Consider the following 17,507-nt stretch of genomic DNA (forward strand, 5'->3'; position numbering starts at 1 on the left):
AGACACCTTGAGTGTTGTTTATTTAATATCTGTAACACAGTCACAATTGTACAGAATTGGCCTGTGACCTGTGTTTTAGACCTGACCCTCCTATGTGTAAACCATAGCAATTTATCTTTAACTTATTGTCTCCTGGGGGTTCCCTATTGACGAGTAAAATTGTCTAGCATTAGACAGAGTAAAATACCAAGTACATCTATGGCTGGTTTAAGGGTGAAATGGTTAAAATTAATACAACCATTAAGTATTAAATAAAAGCTGACGTAGACTCTTAGAATCTATAAAAGAAACGAAGGTTCAATAATACTGTACAAATAAGTATAATACAATATTCATTTCAATACATATAGATCTTACATTCTGATGTACAAAAATAAAAAATTTCTCATCATAACATGCTTTTATAATAACACTAACTCTGAACTGAAATATTGTAATATAGAAACCAAAAAAGGCAAACTTTGTAATATTAATAAATTATAATACTTTTGTGTCACTCTTGGAGCATATTAATTTTACCATTAAGTACTATCAATATTTTGTAAACTTGCTTTTAGCAGTCTGTTAGTCAAGTATTACTGAATTTAAAAAATCAATATAAATTACAGTATACCATATATTTGGCTATATGTGAAGGTAAAATTTGAAGTACAATGAATGTAACTTGTACCACAGTGATCCAGATGTAGCCTAACCACAACAATAACAACAACATAAATATTGTATGTACAAAAAAACTACCGGCAAATGTTTTGGTCCATTCCAAGAATAACTATTTTTAGACCTGACCCCAAATCCCTTGAAGCCTTATTCTGTACAATCTACCTGTACATTATTATTTTTGTGAAGTATGCTGATAACTTAGATCAGAAGGCTAGAGATATATTACAGTTATGTACATGTAATATCTGAGTTAAGTAAAATTATTGTCATTTTCATCTATTAAGTGTGGACACATGACGGGAAAACAAAGTCATGTTCTTTGAAGTTTGAGTTTGGCAGTTGTTAAGCAAACTTTTGCATATGATAGTTCAAAAGTATTTGAAGGAAGTATACTTTATCAGATCAGGGTCAATTTCTTTGAAAAAGTCTTTGATATCCAGTCTTGCCGCCATTCTAGGAAAACTTGCATCGAACATCTCTCAATCTTTGAATGATTGAAGACAAAATTAATGTTCTCACATTTTGCAGCCAATTTGAGCATGTTTTCCTGTGACACATCCAAGCTTAGATGAAAACGATGGTACATGTACATTCACATGTACACCCTTAATCATCTTTGTCATCAACTGGACGTGCAATCATTAACCAAACTCGTCGTTCAATAGTCTTAAAAATGTACACCAGACCGAGACTAAGGGCTTTACCACTGTTGATCACATTTGATCTCATAAGAATAAGCTGGGCTTTTAAAGGATCAAGTTTCATACTTTTCTCCAAGATTTCCACCAGCCAGCTAAATAATCCCTTAATGTTACTGAACTGTGCCAAAACGACATGGCAGAATATACCATTGTAGAACAGCGTCCCACACTTTGCTATGAAGGAGAAAGCTGGCTGGAAAATGGTATATGGTGTCTTGATCAGAAGCAAGTAGAGCACTTTAAACACAGGCTGAAAGAATTGGAACAGCGGCTGAAAAGCAAATGCAACAGCCAAAGAAATGCTACAGATCAATGACCACAACTCCTTCGCTACTGCGATCAATGGCGTTGCAAATGAAGATAATATGACATATCCTGGTTTTAAATATGCAAACCACTGATTTGTCATCTCTTCGAACAAGCTGTTTAAGATCCGAAAGCATTGATCCATAAGTTCCACGTGATATTTCAAGGCATCGACAAATGGCTGAATGTAGGCCCTGATAAAATCAACATGGCGGTACAATTGCCACAACGCCCATAGTATGGAAAAAATCGTGTACAGAGTGATTATCAATTCAATAATTCTGCGAACAGCTGGCGTGTAGACACGATGAGGTATGTATGGTGTCCAATCGGGAAGACCCTCTCTTAATTTCTTGTCTTCTATTGCCATTGACGGCACACCCGGTGTTCGTTCATTTTCATTGCAAGCTATTTCACTTTCTGTCGCAGATTCCACTTGCTTTGCGTGCCGCAACGACCGAAGGACATCTCTGACTTGCCCTGTGTAATTCACATGAAAGGTAGCTTCAAGGACGAAGCTTCTAGATGAACAAACAGCTGTACTCACACAGTCATGGGGAGATGCGACATCAATAACTTTCCGACACTCAATGATAAGCGTCCCTGACATAGCATCAAGGTAACCAAACTTCGCACTGACACGCAAATCCACCGAGGAAATGTCCTTACAGTCTGCCAAAGTGCACTAAGAGTGATCAAAATGTTTTCGGTCTTTGTGTAAAAACTTGAGCCTGGTTGACAGTGCCTCGTATTCCAGCCATCGTTCCTCGCTCCGAATGTCAAGTTCCCCGCAACGAATTCGTTGAAGAGGAACACGAGTTATTCCCTTTGAAAATGGCGACGGAGATCCGATAATCGATCCACCAGGACTTACGACTTCAACATTTTTATGCGTCGACAAATGTTGGTCCTGTGTTTTAACACAATCATCACCGTCGTCCATTTTGATTAGACTTTTGATTAATGTAAACAAACTGTGCGCGCATAAATTATCAAATGATCCGCTGTACGGAAAATCTGATTTGAAGGCTCGCACTGGATTAATTGAAGAACTGCTTTGAAAACTTGCAAGATCTATTTATCAAATAGGTGAATTTTTTGAAGAAGATGGCTACAGGAGCGTAATAGATGCATCAAGAAGGAAATGGAGAAGGTAATTTTGAGATTTTTTTTGTTGCAGCAATATTTAAAGTGATGTAAAAATTGAACAGATCTGCATAATTATAATCAAAGCTCACGTGCATTACTATGAGCTGTCAAACAGGAGCAAGTGCTTACCTTGGAATTTTAGACTCTCTTCACAGATAATATAATTGACTCGTTTGTTTGAAAATCATGAGCTCAGAGGCCTTTGAGCCCAGCGCCTTACAGCTGTACATTAATGCATGGAATCTGTCAATAAAAATAATGATCTGTCACATGTACAGATAATTTCCACAGTTTCTGTTTTCTGCAGATATGATGGGAAATCTGGGATTCCTAAAATTGCAGTTCGAAATGATTGTTCATCATGTATGCAGCATAGGTCTCACTTCTAGGCTTTTCCAAGTTATTGGCATTAACTATATGTGGATTTAAGAACGTGGCCAGTTGGCAAAGGGCAAAGGGAATTCTTCACAGCTGTCATATGGGACAAGAACAATATCAAAGCATCATGACCTTTTTAATGGGCAAACAAGGATCTGAGGGGAGTGGGGGATGGGGGAGATCAAGTGTTGTAAAAGACTGACCTCACCCTAATAACTACAGCGTACCTGCTGTCACCCATCCCATTGTCCAATCTATGGACTTCCCAGGAAACTGTCTGGGGTGGGGTGCAGGGATGATTCAGTGGCTCATCCACCTCCCACCAGTGTGACCCGGGTTCGATTCCATACTCGGCGTCATATGTGGGTTGAGTTTGTTGGTTCTCTACTCTGCACCGTGAGGTTTTTCTCAGAGTACTCCGGTTTTCCCCTGTCCTCAAAAACCACATTTGATTTGCGTTTTTTATTTTTTTACAGTGTCTCCAATTAGTGCTCCAATGTTAGAACGACTAGACAAATAAACTTCCCTTCCTTTCCTTTCCTTTCCTTTCCTTTTCATTCAGTCAACCAAGATTACTTTAACCAATACTGACTCCTGGGAAACTAGACTTAATAGATTTTACTCCGTCTAACAACAAATGATTTACCGGTACTCATCAACAGAGGAGGGGTGGTTTAGCAGTCAATGAGTTGAGGGTGAAAATATGTTGTGGTTTAATTTTGATTTTTCCTTTGTTTGGGTTTACGATAATGACTAATAGTCAAAGAAAAAGCAAAATTGAACTGGTTTGAAGAATTTTAAAGCAAAAAAAAGTTGAAACCACAATGCAACATCTCATGTCGTTGTTGTGAGAGACAAATAACGAGTGGTGTCAAGCCACACAGATGATAGGGAAGGGCATTGTTAACTATATGGCATTTCACAGCACGCCTCCCCTTTCTCTGTGTGGCTTTGCCATTCATTATTTGCTTGATCCCTTTTTCAACAATTCCTCCAGCTATGCAGACTAGCAGTAAGCCAAAGAAGTTGTATGTACAGTGTCTTTGCCTAGTTAATTTTTTGAAGGAGAAAATGAGGCTCCCAATGCCACTTTGAGGTTTCAGTTTCGTGACTTTCAAATCAACTTTAACCCATTGACTCTTCCGAGTAAGACTTACATAACTCTGTCAAATGCCAGTCACCTCAGAGGAGTGAATGGGCTAAAATTCCACTCTGTTTCAGATGAGAACAGACAGTTTTTTTGCAGGATGTTGCAATGAAGCCTACAAGCGGTAAGGGAAGTGGTCAAAACTACTACAGTCGAACAGGACCCACCAAACCACAAAATACTATGGTGGTGTCTGCCTGCACCCTACTTGCTTAACGTCAAATGATGGTGTCTACATGTATATTGCATAGCCACCCCTCTATCCAGCTGCAGTAAAAACTTACAGTGAGATTCAAACCTCACTTTTCTTGTGTCTAGTAATGCTGACTCTTGCTAGCTGCATATTCCTTAATCCTGTGTCAACTCAAATTTAAAAGCCAATAAAATGTTGTCGGTAATGTTCATGTGATAATTAAGTCCGAAGATAAGTGGTGTCTTTGAGAACCCCGCTACCCCAAATTAAAGGTGGGACCTGTTCGAGTATAGTAGTTTTGACCGGTTCCCTAATTGCTACAACAAATTTGTACAGCTAGTAACCTCAGTAGTTATAGCGAATGTGCCAACCAGAGCCTCATTGGCAGTTGAAACAAAGGGTCTTTTGTTTCAGTGGTTGGCACATTTGAATAACAAAAGCAATGTTTGTAAACAGAATATCATCCCTATAATTATGTTAACTGAAAGAATACTATTCTTTGTTTTATCGGGGAACAGGGTGAAAAAAGTGCTGCTGACCTGAAATCTGATGGCAATGTGCATTTTAAAGCAGAAGAGTATGACGTTGCAGTGATTTGCTACACTCAGGCATTGAAGTTGTGTTCTCCAAACGAGAAAGACAAGGATAAAGCAAAAGAAAGAGGAGTGATTCTGAAGAACAGAGCAGCTTGTTATTTGAAGCTTGTACGTAATGGATTTTGATTTGATCTGTGCTCTCTGTTCATTGCAGGGAGAGGATTGTTTGGTCATGTAAAATCATTAATATGTTATTTTAATAATGTTCTGTTTAATACATTGTAAATGAGCAGGAGTGTTGTATCAGGTTTTAAACCATGAGGCGATGCTAAGTGGTTTTTGGACCCGATAAAACATGACCTGTGAGTCTTAAAAGTAATTGAACAGCTTCAAAAATATTCTACGAAGAGCTTGTCCCTCTGGAGACCAAGCAAAGGTTCAAATTCTGAGAGGAGAGAGGAGAACATTAGCAGAGTACATGAAGGAAAACAAGCTAATTTACATTTAATTTATTAGTTTGCCTTTACAATAGTATTCTAATGAGGAGTGTTAATCAGTTTTTAAATCTAATGCAGGTTATGTCTTCGAATTCTTGGTGACTTGATCATGTAGGCTATTTTTAGCTCACGAATTAGTGAATTAGTAATGATTAGGTCTAAATGCCTTTTTTGTTTTACAGTTCTTTGGCAGTCATGTTTTTTTGAATATTTCATTGTAACTGTTGTCTTGTAGGAAAAGTATGAAGAAGCCTCAAGAGATGCAACTGAATGTAAGTCTTGCTTCTTAATGTCTTTTTCCCATTTAGTTTCTTTGAAATTCATTGCAGTGTGAATTTGTGTGAAGGAGGTGCACATTGTACCTCAATATACATGTAACTAATAGACCGTTTTACAGTTGTGTGCTCAGTTACCATGCAATGCATGCACTGCGGCCTTAGAATAAAAGTGAGGTTGGAATTGACCTCCTTGCTTTGATATAACCTCATTGCTTATCTTATGTAAATCATGTTGTTGTTTAATCATTATGCTAACGAGTTGCTATTTACATATAAGAAAAGTAGTGAGGTTTGTATCAAAGCAAGGTAAACTCTAGCCTCGCTTTTAGTCAAAGGAGGCTGGTAACTGAGCACAGAACTGTAAAATGGTTTATTTTGTTGATGTCGATTAGTAATGTTACTGTTTGCAAACCATTTAAGGCTGCACTGTAGTCAAATTGATGAATTTATACATAATTTGTAATTGTATTATACATCAATTGTATAGATGCATGTGTTCTTATGGGTGCACAACTCCTTACGTTTATACAGTCAAATGGAAAGTAGGTCCTTGAAGTTTATTTACATTGGTGATAATAGAATCCTATTAATAATATTTTAACTACATTGTTAAAGCGTTAATTTCATTAATAGTCATCATTAAGTAAAGTATGATCGTCGGGGTGAGTGTAGTCCTGAGAAGGACTGTTTGGGATGACATTGACAACCTGAGCGATTTGTGTAACGTCAGTAGATACTATAAGAACTCGATCCAGTCGTACATGTACATGTAGATGCCATTGTCAGCGTAGCGTAACCAGAGTGGTATTGTTCGTTTGTAACTTGATGTTTTGAATAACGATTTTGGCAACAACAACGGAAACCGGTGAACCCATAGCTGTCGAAACGTCAGTCAATGTCATCTCAAACAGTCCTTCTCAGGACTACACTCACCCGGACAATCATACTTTACTTAATGATGATATGACTCCTGGGTTCAAACCATTTGCAATTCGTTAATAGTTACTGTAGTAAGAATGTTATTGTTTTTGTAGCATTGAAGATTTTGCCAAATGACCCAAAAGCATTGTTTAGAAGATGTCAAGCACAGGAGAAGCTTGGAAAATTGGAGGAAGCATTTCAAGATGCCAGAACTATGCTACAAATTGAACCAAAGGTACTCATGAATGTCTGATCCTACTTAACAAATTATAATGGTTAAAAAACGAGCACCAGACCAGTGTTTTATTGGGTTTATATTTAACACAAGGGGTACATGCATATGGAGCCAAGTGTTTTTAGTCCTGATAAGACATGTGTGTCCCTCAGACTGAACAAAGTTTCAAAATGTGAGGGGAAGGTATTAGCATAAAAGAAAAAGAAGCTGGGCCTCATTTAACTTTCCTTACTTATAAAAATAATACTCTAGGGAGGAGTGTGTTTCATCTCGTTTAAAGCTCATGCACGTGAGGTCTTATCGATGTTCTCAACTGATAGGGTGTTAGACTGATGAATTATGAATGAGTTTTAAAGGCAATTTGAAATTATGGATCATTTCCACTGTCATGCAACAAAAAAATAAAAATTGAAACCGTTCAATGAAATAAAGCCAAAAACTTGGAATGTTGTAGTTAAGGAGTTATATAAGTAATTCATAAATCACCCAACCAATTCTCAGGTCTGTGTGGTACGTACATGTACATCGTTTCTGAGTTATTTGTACATTGTATATAGAGGTTTGTAAGGAGCTGCCAAGTTTGTGCTCCACCATTGTGCAAAAATATGGCGTCTCGAAATAAACTTGAACATCTACATTTAGAATTCAATTAGCAATGAAAGAGCTTATTTTTCAACTCATGAGATAAAAATAATACATGTATCTGTGTATGAATGCATTTCCTACATGTAGATAAAATATGTATGTGAAATGCTCAGACTGCTGAGATTCATAGGCATAGACATTTTTTTCAACCTGCAAATAGCTGGTGGACGTCACACAAGGTGGACGTCATGGAGCTGTAAACTTGAAACTTGAAAAAATATTTATTACTAGGTCATCTTCAACCTCCTATAAATAAAAAGTCAAAACACATTATTTGCGATTTAGATTGTAAATTAGAAGTTGATGACGTCATTGTGAAAACCATTTATTGTACACCAGTAACTGCAGGTGCAATTAGTCCACTCCATTCCAAATTTTCAACTGGAGTTTTACACATTTACGAAATAATAGGGAGTATTTTAAGTTAGGGTATAAACACTTTAAGAGTTAGCTTGTGGGGCAGATGAGGCAATGCTGGTGATACTTCAGACACCCATTTCCCCTGTCGTGTGTGAGAAACGTTTTTAGCTTTGTTTGTTTCTCAGAAATAGACGGTGTGCACTCATTTCAATTTAATGTTCATCTTACATTCAAAATTGTACATGAACAGTGTTGTACTAACAACACTTTGACGAATAATATTATGTTGCTTTTCAGAACACAGCTGTTCAAGGAACACTTAAAAGACTTGGCTCTCAGCTTCAAGCAAAGGTAATTAAGTAAAAAACGTAATTAGTTTATTTTGATTACTCTAAAAACTGAATTAATTTTGCTTCCCAACCATCACATACACTGTTAGTCTGTGCCCAGCCCTCCAAGTTGGTCACCCAAATTAATTCATTATTTATTTAATTAATTATCTGAGATAACAACGCAACAAGATCTTCACCCATCTCTCTCTCAACAAAACATTGCTGCTACTGCTCTGGTGATCGTCGAACTCGCTAGTGCAAGAAAAACCCGCAACCCGTCAAATTTTTCACGCCATACTTGAGAAAGACGAGAAAAGTGGCAATGCCACCAATGTTTTTCAGGTTTAAAAGTGAAAAAGTAAAGATTGCGGCAGGTTTATGTAAAACCGTTTGGGTCTGATACAGGTAAACCTTTTTACTGGTTAGTTGGGTTGAAAATAAATTTTCAAAACGTGAATCAATGCCGCTTGATTCCCGTGGAGCTTTTGCGAGAACTCTTTTTTAAAACGATAATCAAGAAATGCCAAACTCCACGTTCCAAATTTAATGCTATTTTTGGAGAAAGAATCGCAATTCGTGCGGCCGCAGGCCATCAAGTGCAAAGTCACGGATTATGTTACACGTGAAATTTTGAACCGATTGTTTTGTACGAAGAAAAAAACCTTTTCTGAGAGGTTTCGTAAACATTACTGTAACCACCAGCATATTAAAATTTTTAGCGGCCTTATCTGCTAGATATAAAATAAGCCAAAGTGCCTGGCCGGGCGACCGGGTAATTTTTCTCACTCGCCCAAAGCCAAATGTTAGTCGCCTCAGGCAACCGGGCGCCGTTGGGTGGATAAAAATTAAAAAAAAAATTGAACTGATTGCAGCCTTATGGGGGTGCATGGCTGTAGTGTCTTGCAAGTATGCTATGCGGACCTATGTAACGCACGGAGTTATGGGTATCTAAGGAGAGAGATCCGCCATGTTGTATAGCCTCGTGTAGTTTATTAAAGTTGTGTTTATCCAAGCGTTAAGTGTGCTTCCAATAGCCATCCGATAGTGAAACGTTACACTGGCGACGAGGATGGGATTTACGGAATTTTTGGCGTAATTATTTTTGAAATATTACACGAAGGAAACACAGTTTGTGAGTGTAAGGAGTGAACAAAACACTAGTCAACCAGCCGGGCCAAGTCAGCCAACAGCGATCCGGACAAATGAAGTACGAAGTCTACCCTGTTTCTAACCCAGGGCAGAACCCCACACTTTATCGGTACGTTGGAAGCGTTGGAAACGTTCTTTCGATTTGTAGGTGTTGGCAAAAGGGATTGTGGAAGATCGTCAGAAGTTTGCTCTCTTGTTGCACACCGCGGGACAAGAAGTTCAGGATTTGTATTACACGCTTGCCGGTCCGGAGGAGGAATTAAGAGATTACAAAGATGTTGTGGAGCTATTGGATAGCTACTTTGTACCGAAAGTAAACGTGCCTTTTGAACGCCATGTTTTCAGGCAAATGGAGCAACAATCACATGAGAAAGTAGACCAGTTTGTTTGCAGGCTAAGGCAGAAGGCGATTACATGTGAATTTGCGAACGTGGATGAGACGATTCGGGACCAATTGATCGAAAAATGCCGAGACGGCAGGCTCAGACGAAAGTTTCTGGAGAAAACAAATGCTACTTTAAAAGACTTACAAGACATTGCAGGAAGTCATGAAGCTGTAGACGCGCAGATGGAGTCGATGAACAAGTCACCGGTTAGTAGCAGAGATCAAGTTAATTCAGTTAAACAACAAAAGTTCCAAACGAAGGGAAGAGGACGTGACCCTAAGAAAGGAGGGTCAAACATCAGATCGCGAGGGCCTAGGGCCGAACAACCCAAAGCATGCTACAACTGCAACCGTCTAAGCAATTTCGCAAGGGATTCGTGCTGCCCAGCTAAGAATAAAGAGTGTGGAAAGTGTGGAGCTCGTGGACATTTTGCGGTCTGTTGTGGAAACAAGAAACTGTCGTCGAGTAGCCAGAAGGGGATTGTTCCAGAAACTAAGAAGAAAGCTTATCTAGTAGCAGAAGGGGTCTCTGGAGAAGGAGATGGTTATGCATTTACTGTTGGAGGAGGGCAGAGAGTTAGGAGGAGTAGTGTTAGACAGTGTACTTATTGACTCTGGGGCATCATGTAACCTGACTGACTACAACACTTGGAATAATATGAAACAGATCGGATCGAATGCGAATCCCAAGTGTCGGTGAATCATCAAGTGTCGGAGGTTATTTGCGTACGGACAGAAGGAACCGCTCGAGCTCGTAGGAACATGTGTGGCAGAGGTAGTATGTGAAGATAACGGAGCAGAGTGTGTAGATGAGTTCACGGTCATTAAGGGAACAGGAAGACCTTTGCTGGGAAAGAAAACAGCCGAAAAGCTTGACGTGTTACGCGTAGGACCAGAGAACGTTCCTAATATTTGTTCCATAGTGGAAGAAGGGTGTGACCAGGACATACGGGAGAGTTATGCTGACATACTCACTGGGGTTGGAAAGCAAAAAGATTATCGCCTCAAGGTACACATTAATAAAGAAGTTAAACCTGTAGCTCAGCAAGTACGTAGACTCCCTTTTGGACTAAGGGACAAAGTAGATCTCAAATTGGATGATCTCCTTAGCAAGGACATCATAGAAGAAGTGCCAGACACACCAACGTCGTGGATATCACCACTCGTGGTAGCCCCAAAACCGGACGGTGACATACGAGTTTGCGTAGACATGAGAAGGGCAAACGAAGCGATTATTCGCGAACGTCATCCGATACCAACGATAGAAGAAGTTCTTTACGATCTTAATGGGTCAACTGTCTTTAGTAAACTTGACCTCAGGTGGGGGTTCCACCAAGTTGAACTAGAAGAAGAGTCAAGAGAAATCACCACATTTGTCACCCACTGAGGGCTGTATAGGTATAAGCGGCTTATGTTCGGTATCTCGTCAGCCCCTGAGAAGTACCAGAGGATCATATCCGATGTTATACGTGGTTGCAAGGGAGTGGCAAACATAGCTGATGACCTAATCGTTCATGGGAAAGATGCCGGAGAGCATGATAAGAATCTACATGCAGTTTTTCAGCGCCTGAGAGAGAGGGGTTTAACCTTAAATGGAGCCAAGTGTCAATTCAGATTACACAAGTTAACCTTTTTTGGACATAACCTGAGTCGTGAAAGAGTTTCGCCAAGTGAAGAGAAGATTGCAGCAGTCGTGAACGCACAACCCCCAAAGAATGCCTCCGAAGTGCGCTCATTTGTACAGCTAGTCCAGTATTCATCAAAGTTCATCCCGAACTTTTCACAAGTTGCTGAACCTCTACGGAAGCTGCTGCGGTAAGATCAAGCCTTCATTTGGGGTGTCGAACAACAAAGGGCATTCGAAGAGCTCAAAGGTCTCATGACGTCAGCGAAAGCACTGGCTTATTTCAGAGGGGATTGCAAGACAAGGATAGTGGCAGACGCAGGACCAGACGGCCTGGGAGCAGTGTTACTCCAGTTTCAAGAAGGGGAATGGAGAGCTGTGTCGTATGCCTCGCGTAACCTTACTGAGGTCGACAGACGGTACGCTCATACAGAAAAAGAAGCCCTCGCCCTAGTATGGGCATGTGAACGGTTCAACTTGTATGTGTATGGGCGTGATTTCGAGTTAGAAACGGACCACAAACCTCTCGAATGCATTTTTAGAAGTAGATCCAAACCATAGGCAAGAATCGAGCGATGGGTTCTCCGTTTGCAGTGCCACAACTACCGAGTAGTGTACCGACCCGGCGAAACTAACCTGGCAGCCTCGTGTAGTTTATTAAAGTTGTGTTTATCCAAGCTTTAAGTGTGCTTCCAATAGCCATCCGATAGTGAAACGTTACAATGGCAACCACACAAAATTAAAGCCTGAAAACATTAATTATGTTGGTAGTCAAATTTGATTATTGATTACTCTTGGTTTATTCTTGAATAAAAAGAATGGCTTCAGGATCACAAATTTATAGGAAGTCTACAAAGTCATGTACGTGATTGTACATGTTAAGTGTGAAGGCATTATTAAATTCATTATTAATGGATAACTACTAATCTATTAAAGGTATATTCATTGTACATCAGTAAGGCTGCCTCAACCTTAGCTTGTAAATTTATGAGGTGCTACATTTATGTAAATGCGGCAAATTTAAAATACTGTATGTGGTGTTTACTAACAACATATTAAGTTATATAGACTTAGCCAAGCCTAAAAGGGAAGCTTCCTGGATATTTATTCTTACTACCGGTTAAGGGTTTATAGTGAAAATAGAAGGTTTCGAATTTTCCACGTTTTGATGTTTCCAGTTGCTGCTTCATAATTAAATCATTCTCTTTGCTTTCTTCTATGGAAAAATTCATTGCGAACTAGTGAATTCCACAGCAAATTTTACCTAAAAACCGATATCGCATGGATCACGAGTACAATATCGGTTTTTCGACTGAAATTTACTTTGGAATTTACCACTTTGGCGATGCATTTTTCTTGAACCGCATGAGTGTTAAAAGAAAACAAGCACACCCTCAGCGAGCAAATGGAAAAGTAAAAAGCCATTTCAGAGTGAAATAGCGAATAGGAATCATGCCAAAACTAGAAGCCATAAAAAAAAAAACTTTTTTAGTTCAAGGTCAAAGAAGAGTTTACTGAATTACTTCATTCCACTTTATCTCTGAAAACGAGATCATTCACATTTAGATCATTGAAACACGCCAGGTTGGCTTGCAACAAGAATCGGCAAAATGCCGCAATGCAACCAAGAAAGGACGAACTTTAAACAAGATCCGCTGCAACGCTTAAAATTAATAACGTTTAGGTGCTTTTAATGAACAAAATGATTCTGCTAGTGAGTTTTCCCCTAATTAATTTTTACGAGCACTCATTGCAATGACGTGTTTATAGCGTAAGGGCAAAATTGTCTTAATTGTCACTGTCAAGGCACAACGAAAACCAATTGGGCAAACGGATTAAAAAAGCACTTCGCTCGCATTTTAGAGCAACACAAACAAAGAAATCAACTTTTTCTTTATGTCCAAAAGAGTACAGGTAATTGTTATTTAATTCCAGTTGACAGTAAAAATTAGGTTTTCGTTCTTGAAATATGCATCCAGTTTAAATAACGTAACAGTAAAAATAACAAACGGTTTAGTGCCCGAGGAAAAAATTTGTGGAGTAGCTTCTTCCACTAACTATGAACTGTTACTGGTATTCTCTCCTTTCATTTCTGTTCTATACATAGGTCCTCCAGGCATCATGTAACCTTATCAGAGCTTCTAAAGATATGCCAAAAATTGCAATACAAAGAAAAAAGCAGCTCTAAGCAAATTAAAAATAAACACTGAGCTAATAAGTTTATATCCGTGCGATATGACTGACTTGAATAATAGCTACCAGTGTAGACGACAGATATCATGATATGTCAAACTGGATTGAAACCAGCGAAAAATGCAGAAAGAAAACATCTTCCAAATCGTTTTCCACCTGAACACGAAAAGCGTTGACTGTGTAGTAGCTCTGGCTGGGCGAGGGAAAGGTGGTTAGTCTTCTGTTGGGATGCCGTAGGTGCCATGTCCACCCTGTTCGCGGGCCCTCCGCCCTTCCGAGCACCTTGTTGGGCAAGGGGTTTGGGTGGTTGCCGCTCTCAGGGTTGCCATGGATACTTGCACACTTGACTTGCATCACGCATGGCTCCACCTAACCCAAGGCACGTTCTCCAAGCTCGTCTATTGGCGATGAGTTTAAATGTTGCTGAATGTAATCTAGTCTAAGTTAAACTTGAACCAATGCAGTCAGCGGCCGCTTGTGGTGGTCATGCGTGGGGGTTCGTATTTATGGGCTTTGTTGCTAAAGGACTATAGTTGATGACTAGTATGGCCGTTTAGCTGCGTTGAGCCACAGAAAGTGCGCGAAAAATGAAGCCTTGTTTATGTTTAGGTGGGTTGAACCTGCAATCCAATCGAAAACCAGTACGTGGTCAGCAGTCAACTTAAAAAAAAAAAACAGCTGAGCTCAGTGAGCTCTAAGTTGAGCAAGCGATGTGGTCACGTGATACTGGTCAGCGGATACCTTGTTTTTACAGTTGTCAATTGATCAAAACATGGATGTCCAATATCAAATATGTATGCTGTAAACTAGCATCATGAAGACACTCTTCACATATGCATACCTTGAGGGGTGGACGTACGTAAAGACGGTCGATGACGTCATGGCTAATTAAAACCAAGCTTTCTTGCATCGATGGGTTACCATATTTTCTTAACAATTGTGCTCTGTACGCGCGCGGAGCTCCGCTATAAGAACAGGGACACTGTACACTCTGTAATACTGTAAAACAGACATTATTAAAGTACTTTCAGTGCACTGTGGGTGCTTTTTAGCTTTTTCCGTGTCCCTTTAATTCTTTTAGACAGAAATGTGCCGCACCACTGATGGACTAGTAGATGAGATGTTTAATTCACTGTTTAGTAATGAAGACAACAAGGAAAAACGGGCCCAGGTATGATATCAATATTATTTTAAAATGCTTGGGTATACATGTCCATAAAAAAATTGATATTTAATACTAGTCTTTTATAGCTTGTATTCTATTTTTGCTTGTAAGCGAATTCAAATGACTGAAGAATGGATTTCTGGCAGGTAGGTTGCAAACCATGCTTTGTTAATAATGGTAAATTAGTGGTATTTGGGTACATGATATTAAATAATTATTGTTTTTTTTTTTAAATTGGAGCTCATGTACAGTAGCCTGTAGAGCTTTTTTCAAAAAGAATATCAATGAAACCACTACATGTATCTCACATTACATTCTATTTCTTGTCATTATCAGTGTGGGTTGAGCATAATTCTGTAGTGGGCTGGACTTGTATGTACTGTACTGTAGTTCAATGCTTTTAGGCAAATTCCACAACTGTTACTGCTAATAGTACTTTCTGTGCAGTGAATAAGATCATTTAATTGAATAAAAGTAGACCATTTTTCTCATTCACACTCAATTGTATATCCTGCTCAGATAAAAATGCAGCAGTAAAGTTGTTGCCTGTATGGGATACCATTTTGCGTACAATACAGTGTAGGTAACGCCACATTTTAAGGCAGCGACAGTCAGTGTTTCAGTCACTGGCAGTCGGTTCTATTTGATGAGAAATGGATTGGAGCCTGCTTGTCCGTCTTGTTGCTGCTGTAGGCTGTGAAGAATCTTGTTATTTTGGCCAATGATGAACCAGGTGCACAAAGGATATTCAGAGGAGGTGAGATCATTGTGCTGGAGATCGAAGAACATAACACTACAAATACGTAATAATAATTTAATATAATTGACTGTCAAAATACCAGTTCTTTAATACCTGTCCGGTAATTTAAAGAAAACAGAGATCACAAATAAGAAATTTCAGTCTGGACACATGTACAGGATCAAGATACAAGGTCAAAATATAGTGCTGGGGCTTTGCAGGTGGGTCGGGAGGACACGTGTACTGTAGTTAACCCATTGACCCTGGGCAAGGAGATGTAATAGATTTTACTCTGTCTAATGTCAGACGATTTTACGTGTCATTGTGGGAGGGGGAGGGGGGTGGGGGAGGGGCGGTTTAGTAGTCTATGGGTATCCATCCCCGCCAAAATTCAGAGTTTTTGTTCTTAAACACAAACCTTGGGTAGACTTTCATATACCGGACCAAAATGGCGGAAGACAAAAGAACATTGTTATTCTGATTAGGCCTTGTTGATTAGGTATTGTTATGTTTGCTTTCTTCTTTTGTGTATTCAGTTTGTCAATTCAGACATTCAATTCGGCAATTAAGACACTCAATTCGTCAATTCAAACATTCAGTTCAGCAATCCAAACATCCAATTTGGCAACTGAAACATTCAATTTGTCATTTAAACATTCAATTCGGCGATTCAAACATTCAATTCGTCAATCAAACATTCACTTCGGAATGGAATATTTGATTGCCGAAATGAATGTTTGAATTGACAAATTGAATGTTTGAATTTACAATTGCGACTTTAAACTGCAAGATTGATTGCTTGAATTGAAGGTTTGGATTTAAGAACAACAAGTTGGAATTTTGGCGGGGATGAACACCCATGGGAGTCAGTGGGTTTACATAACAACTGACAGAGACAATTATACTTTTTGAGTTTTTTCCTTGCAGGGGAATTACCCAGGGTCATATCACTGTTGAACAGTGGATCTAATGAAGAGACTGTGGCGATGCTGAAAGTTCTTAAAGGGCTTTGTACCAACTCCAAGTTAAGGGTAATGATGATATCATAACGCTTTTTACTTTAAATTTACGTGTATCCATCATTTTTATAATTTAATTCTCATTCAGTCTTTTTGTACAATAACACAGAAAGAGACAGGTTTAATTAAAGTACTGTTTTTATTTCTTTGGCTAAAATTAAAGTTTTGTTCATAAACTTGGTTTGAAATTGAAGTTTCCATAACTTTGTTTCTAGAAAAAAGTCAAAACCACGTAAATGAGGCATACGTTTCAACTCTTTAACTCCTAATTAATTACATGTACAGTGTATCTATAGGATCAACCTATAATTAGCTCAAAGAGAAGATAATTTGTACTGCCTGGCTTATACCTGTGGCAGTCTTGTTTTTTAACGCATTCACAGCTACAGTGAAGTGCCCAAAATTACGAGTAAAAATAATCGTCTGGCATTTCACATACATGTAGTAAAATCTATAATGATTATTATTATGTAATGTAGATGTTGTTAACCCATTCACATCTTTTATAGGACAAAATCAACCTTTACTATTACGTGCATGTGGTAACAAGTCTTGATTGGGAGTAATTCCTTGTATTTCTGCATTATCACACACAGACTTTATCAGTACTTGTTGGAGTCACATTACCGAGGCTTTTAACTCTTCTTGAATCGGTATGTACATGTATTCTAGTGAAAGTACATTATCATACGGCTCATTATGGCTTCATCACTGTGCTTCCATTGTAAAACTGTTGCGGAAATTCATGTGGGAGGTTTCTGCATTTAAGTACATGTACACTGTATGAGTGGGAGTGGAAAAAGCTGCCAGCCCTGTTCGGAACATGTTGAATATGTTAGAGGATTTTGTTGTGTCTAACCATCAATTTTTAAAATTTATCATTAATATTATT

General features: G+C 38.8%; 1 protein-coding gene and 1 pseudogene across 1 annotated transcript in view; one reads left to right on the plus strand and one right to left on the minus strand.

The window, feature by feature from the left end:
* Positions 1-1,119: 1,119 nt before the first annotated feature.
* On the minus strand, positions 1,120-2,629 carry LOC138032390 (uncharacterized; annotated as a pseudogene).
* Positions 2,630-2,684: 55 nt separating this feature from the next.
* Positions 2,685-17,507, plus strand: part of LOC138032389 (protein unc-45 homolog B-like) — a 53,622-nt gene continuing 38,799 nt past the window's right edge. The window contains exons 1-9 of the mRNA XM_068880058.1: positions 2,685-2,823; positions 5,056-5,241; positions 5,806-5,842; positions 6,883-7,004; positions 8,307-8,360; positions 14,774-14,863; positions 15,551-15,614; positions 16,524-16,627; positions 17,212-17,268. Coding sequence (XP_068736159.1) covers positions 2,815-2,823; positions 5,056-5,241; positions 5,806-5,842; positions 6,883-7,004; positions 8,307-8,360; positions 14,774-14,863; positions 15,551-15,614; positions 16,524-16,627; positions 17,212-17,268 — 723 coding nt within the window. The 5' untranslated portion in view covers positions 2,685-2,814. The remainder of the gene's footprint in view (positions 2,824-5,055; positions 5,242-5,805; positions 5,843-6,882; positions 7,005-8,306; positions 8,361-14,773; positions 14,864-15,550; positions 15,615-16,523; positions 16,628-17,211; positions 17,269-17,507) is intronic.

The sequence above is a fragment of the Montipora capricornis genome, chromosome 14, assembly GCF_036669925.1.
Source record: "Montipora capricornis isolate CH-2021 chromosome 14, ASM3666992v2, whole genome shotgun sequence".
Taxonomy (NCBI): domain Eukaryota; kingdom Metazoa; phylum Cnidaria; class Anthozoa; order Scleractinia; family Acroporidae; genus Montipora; species Montipora capricornis.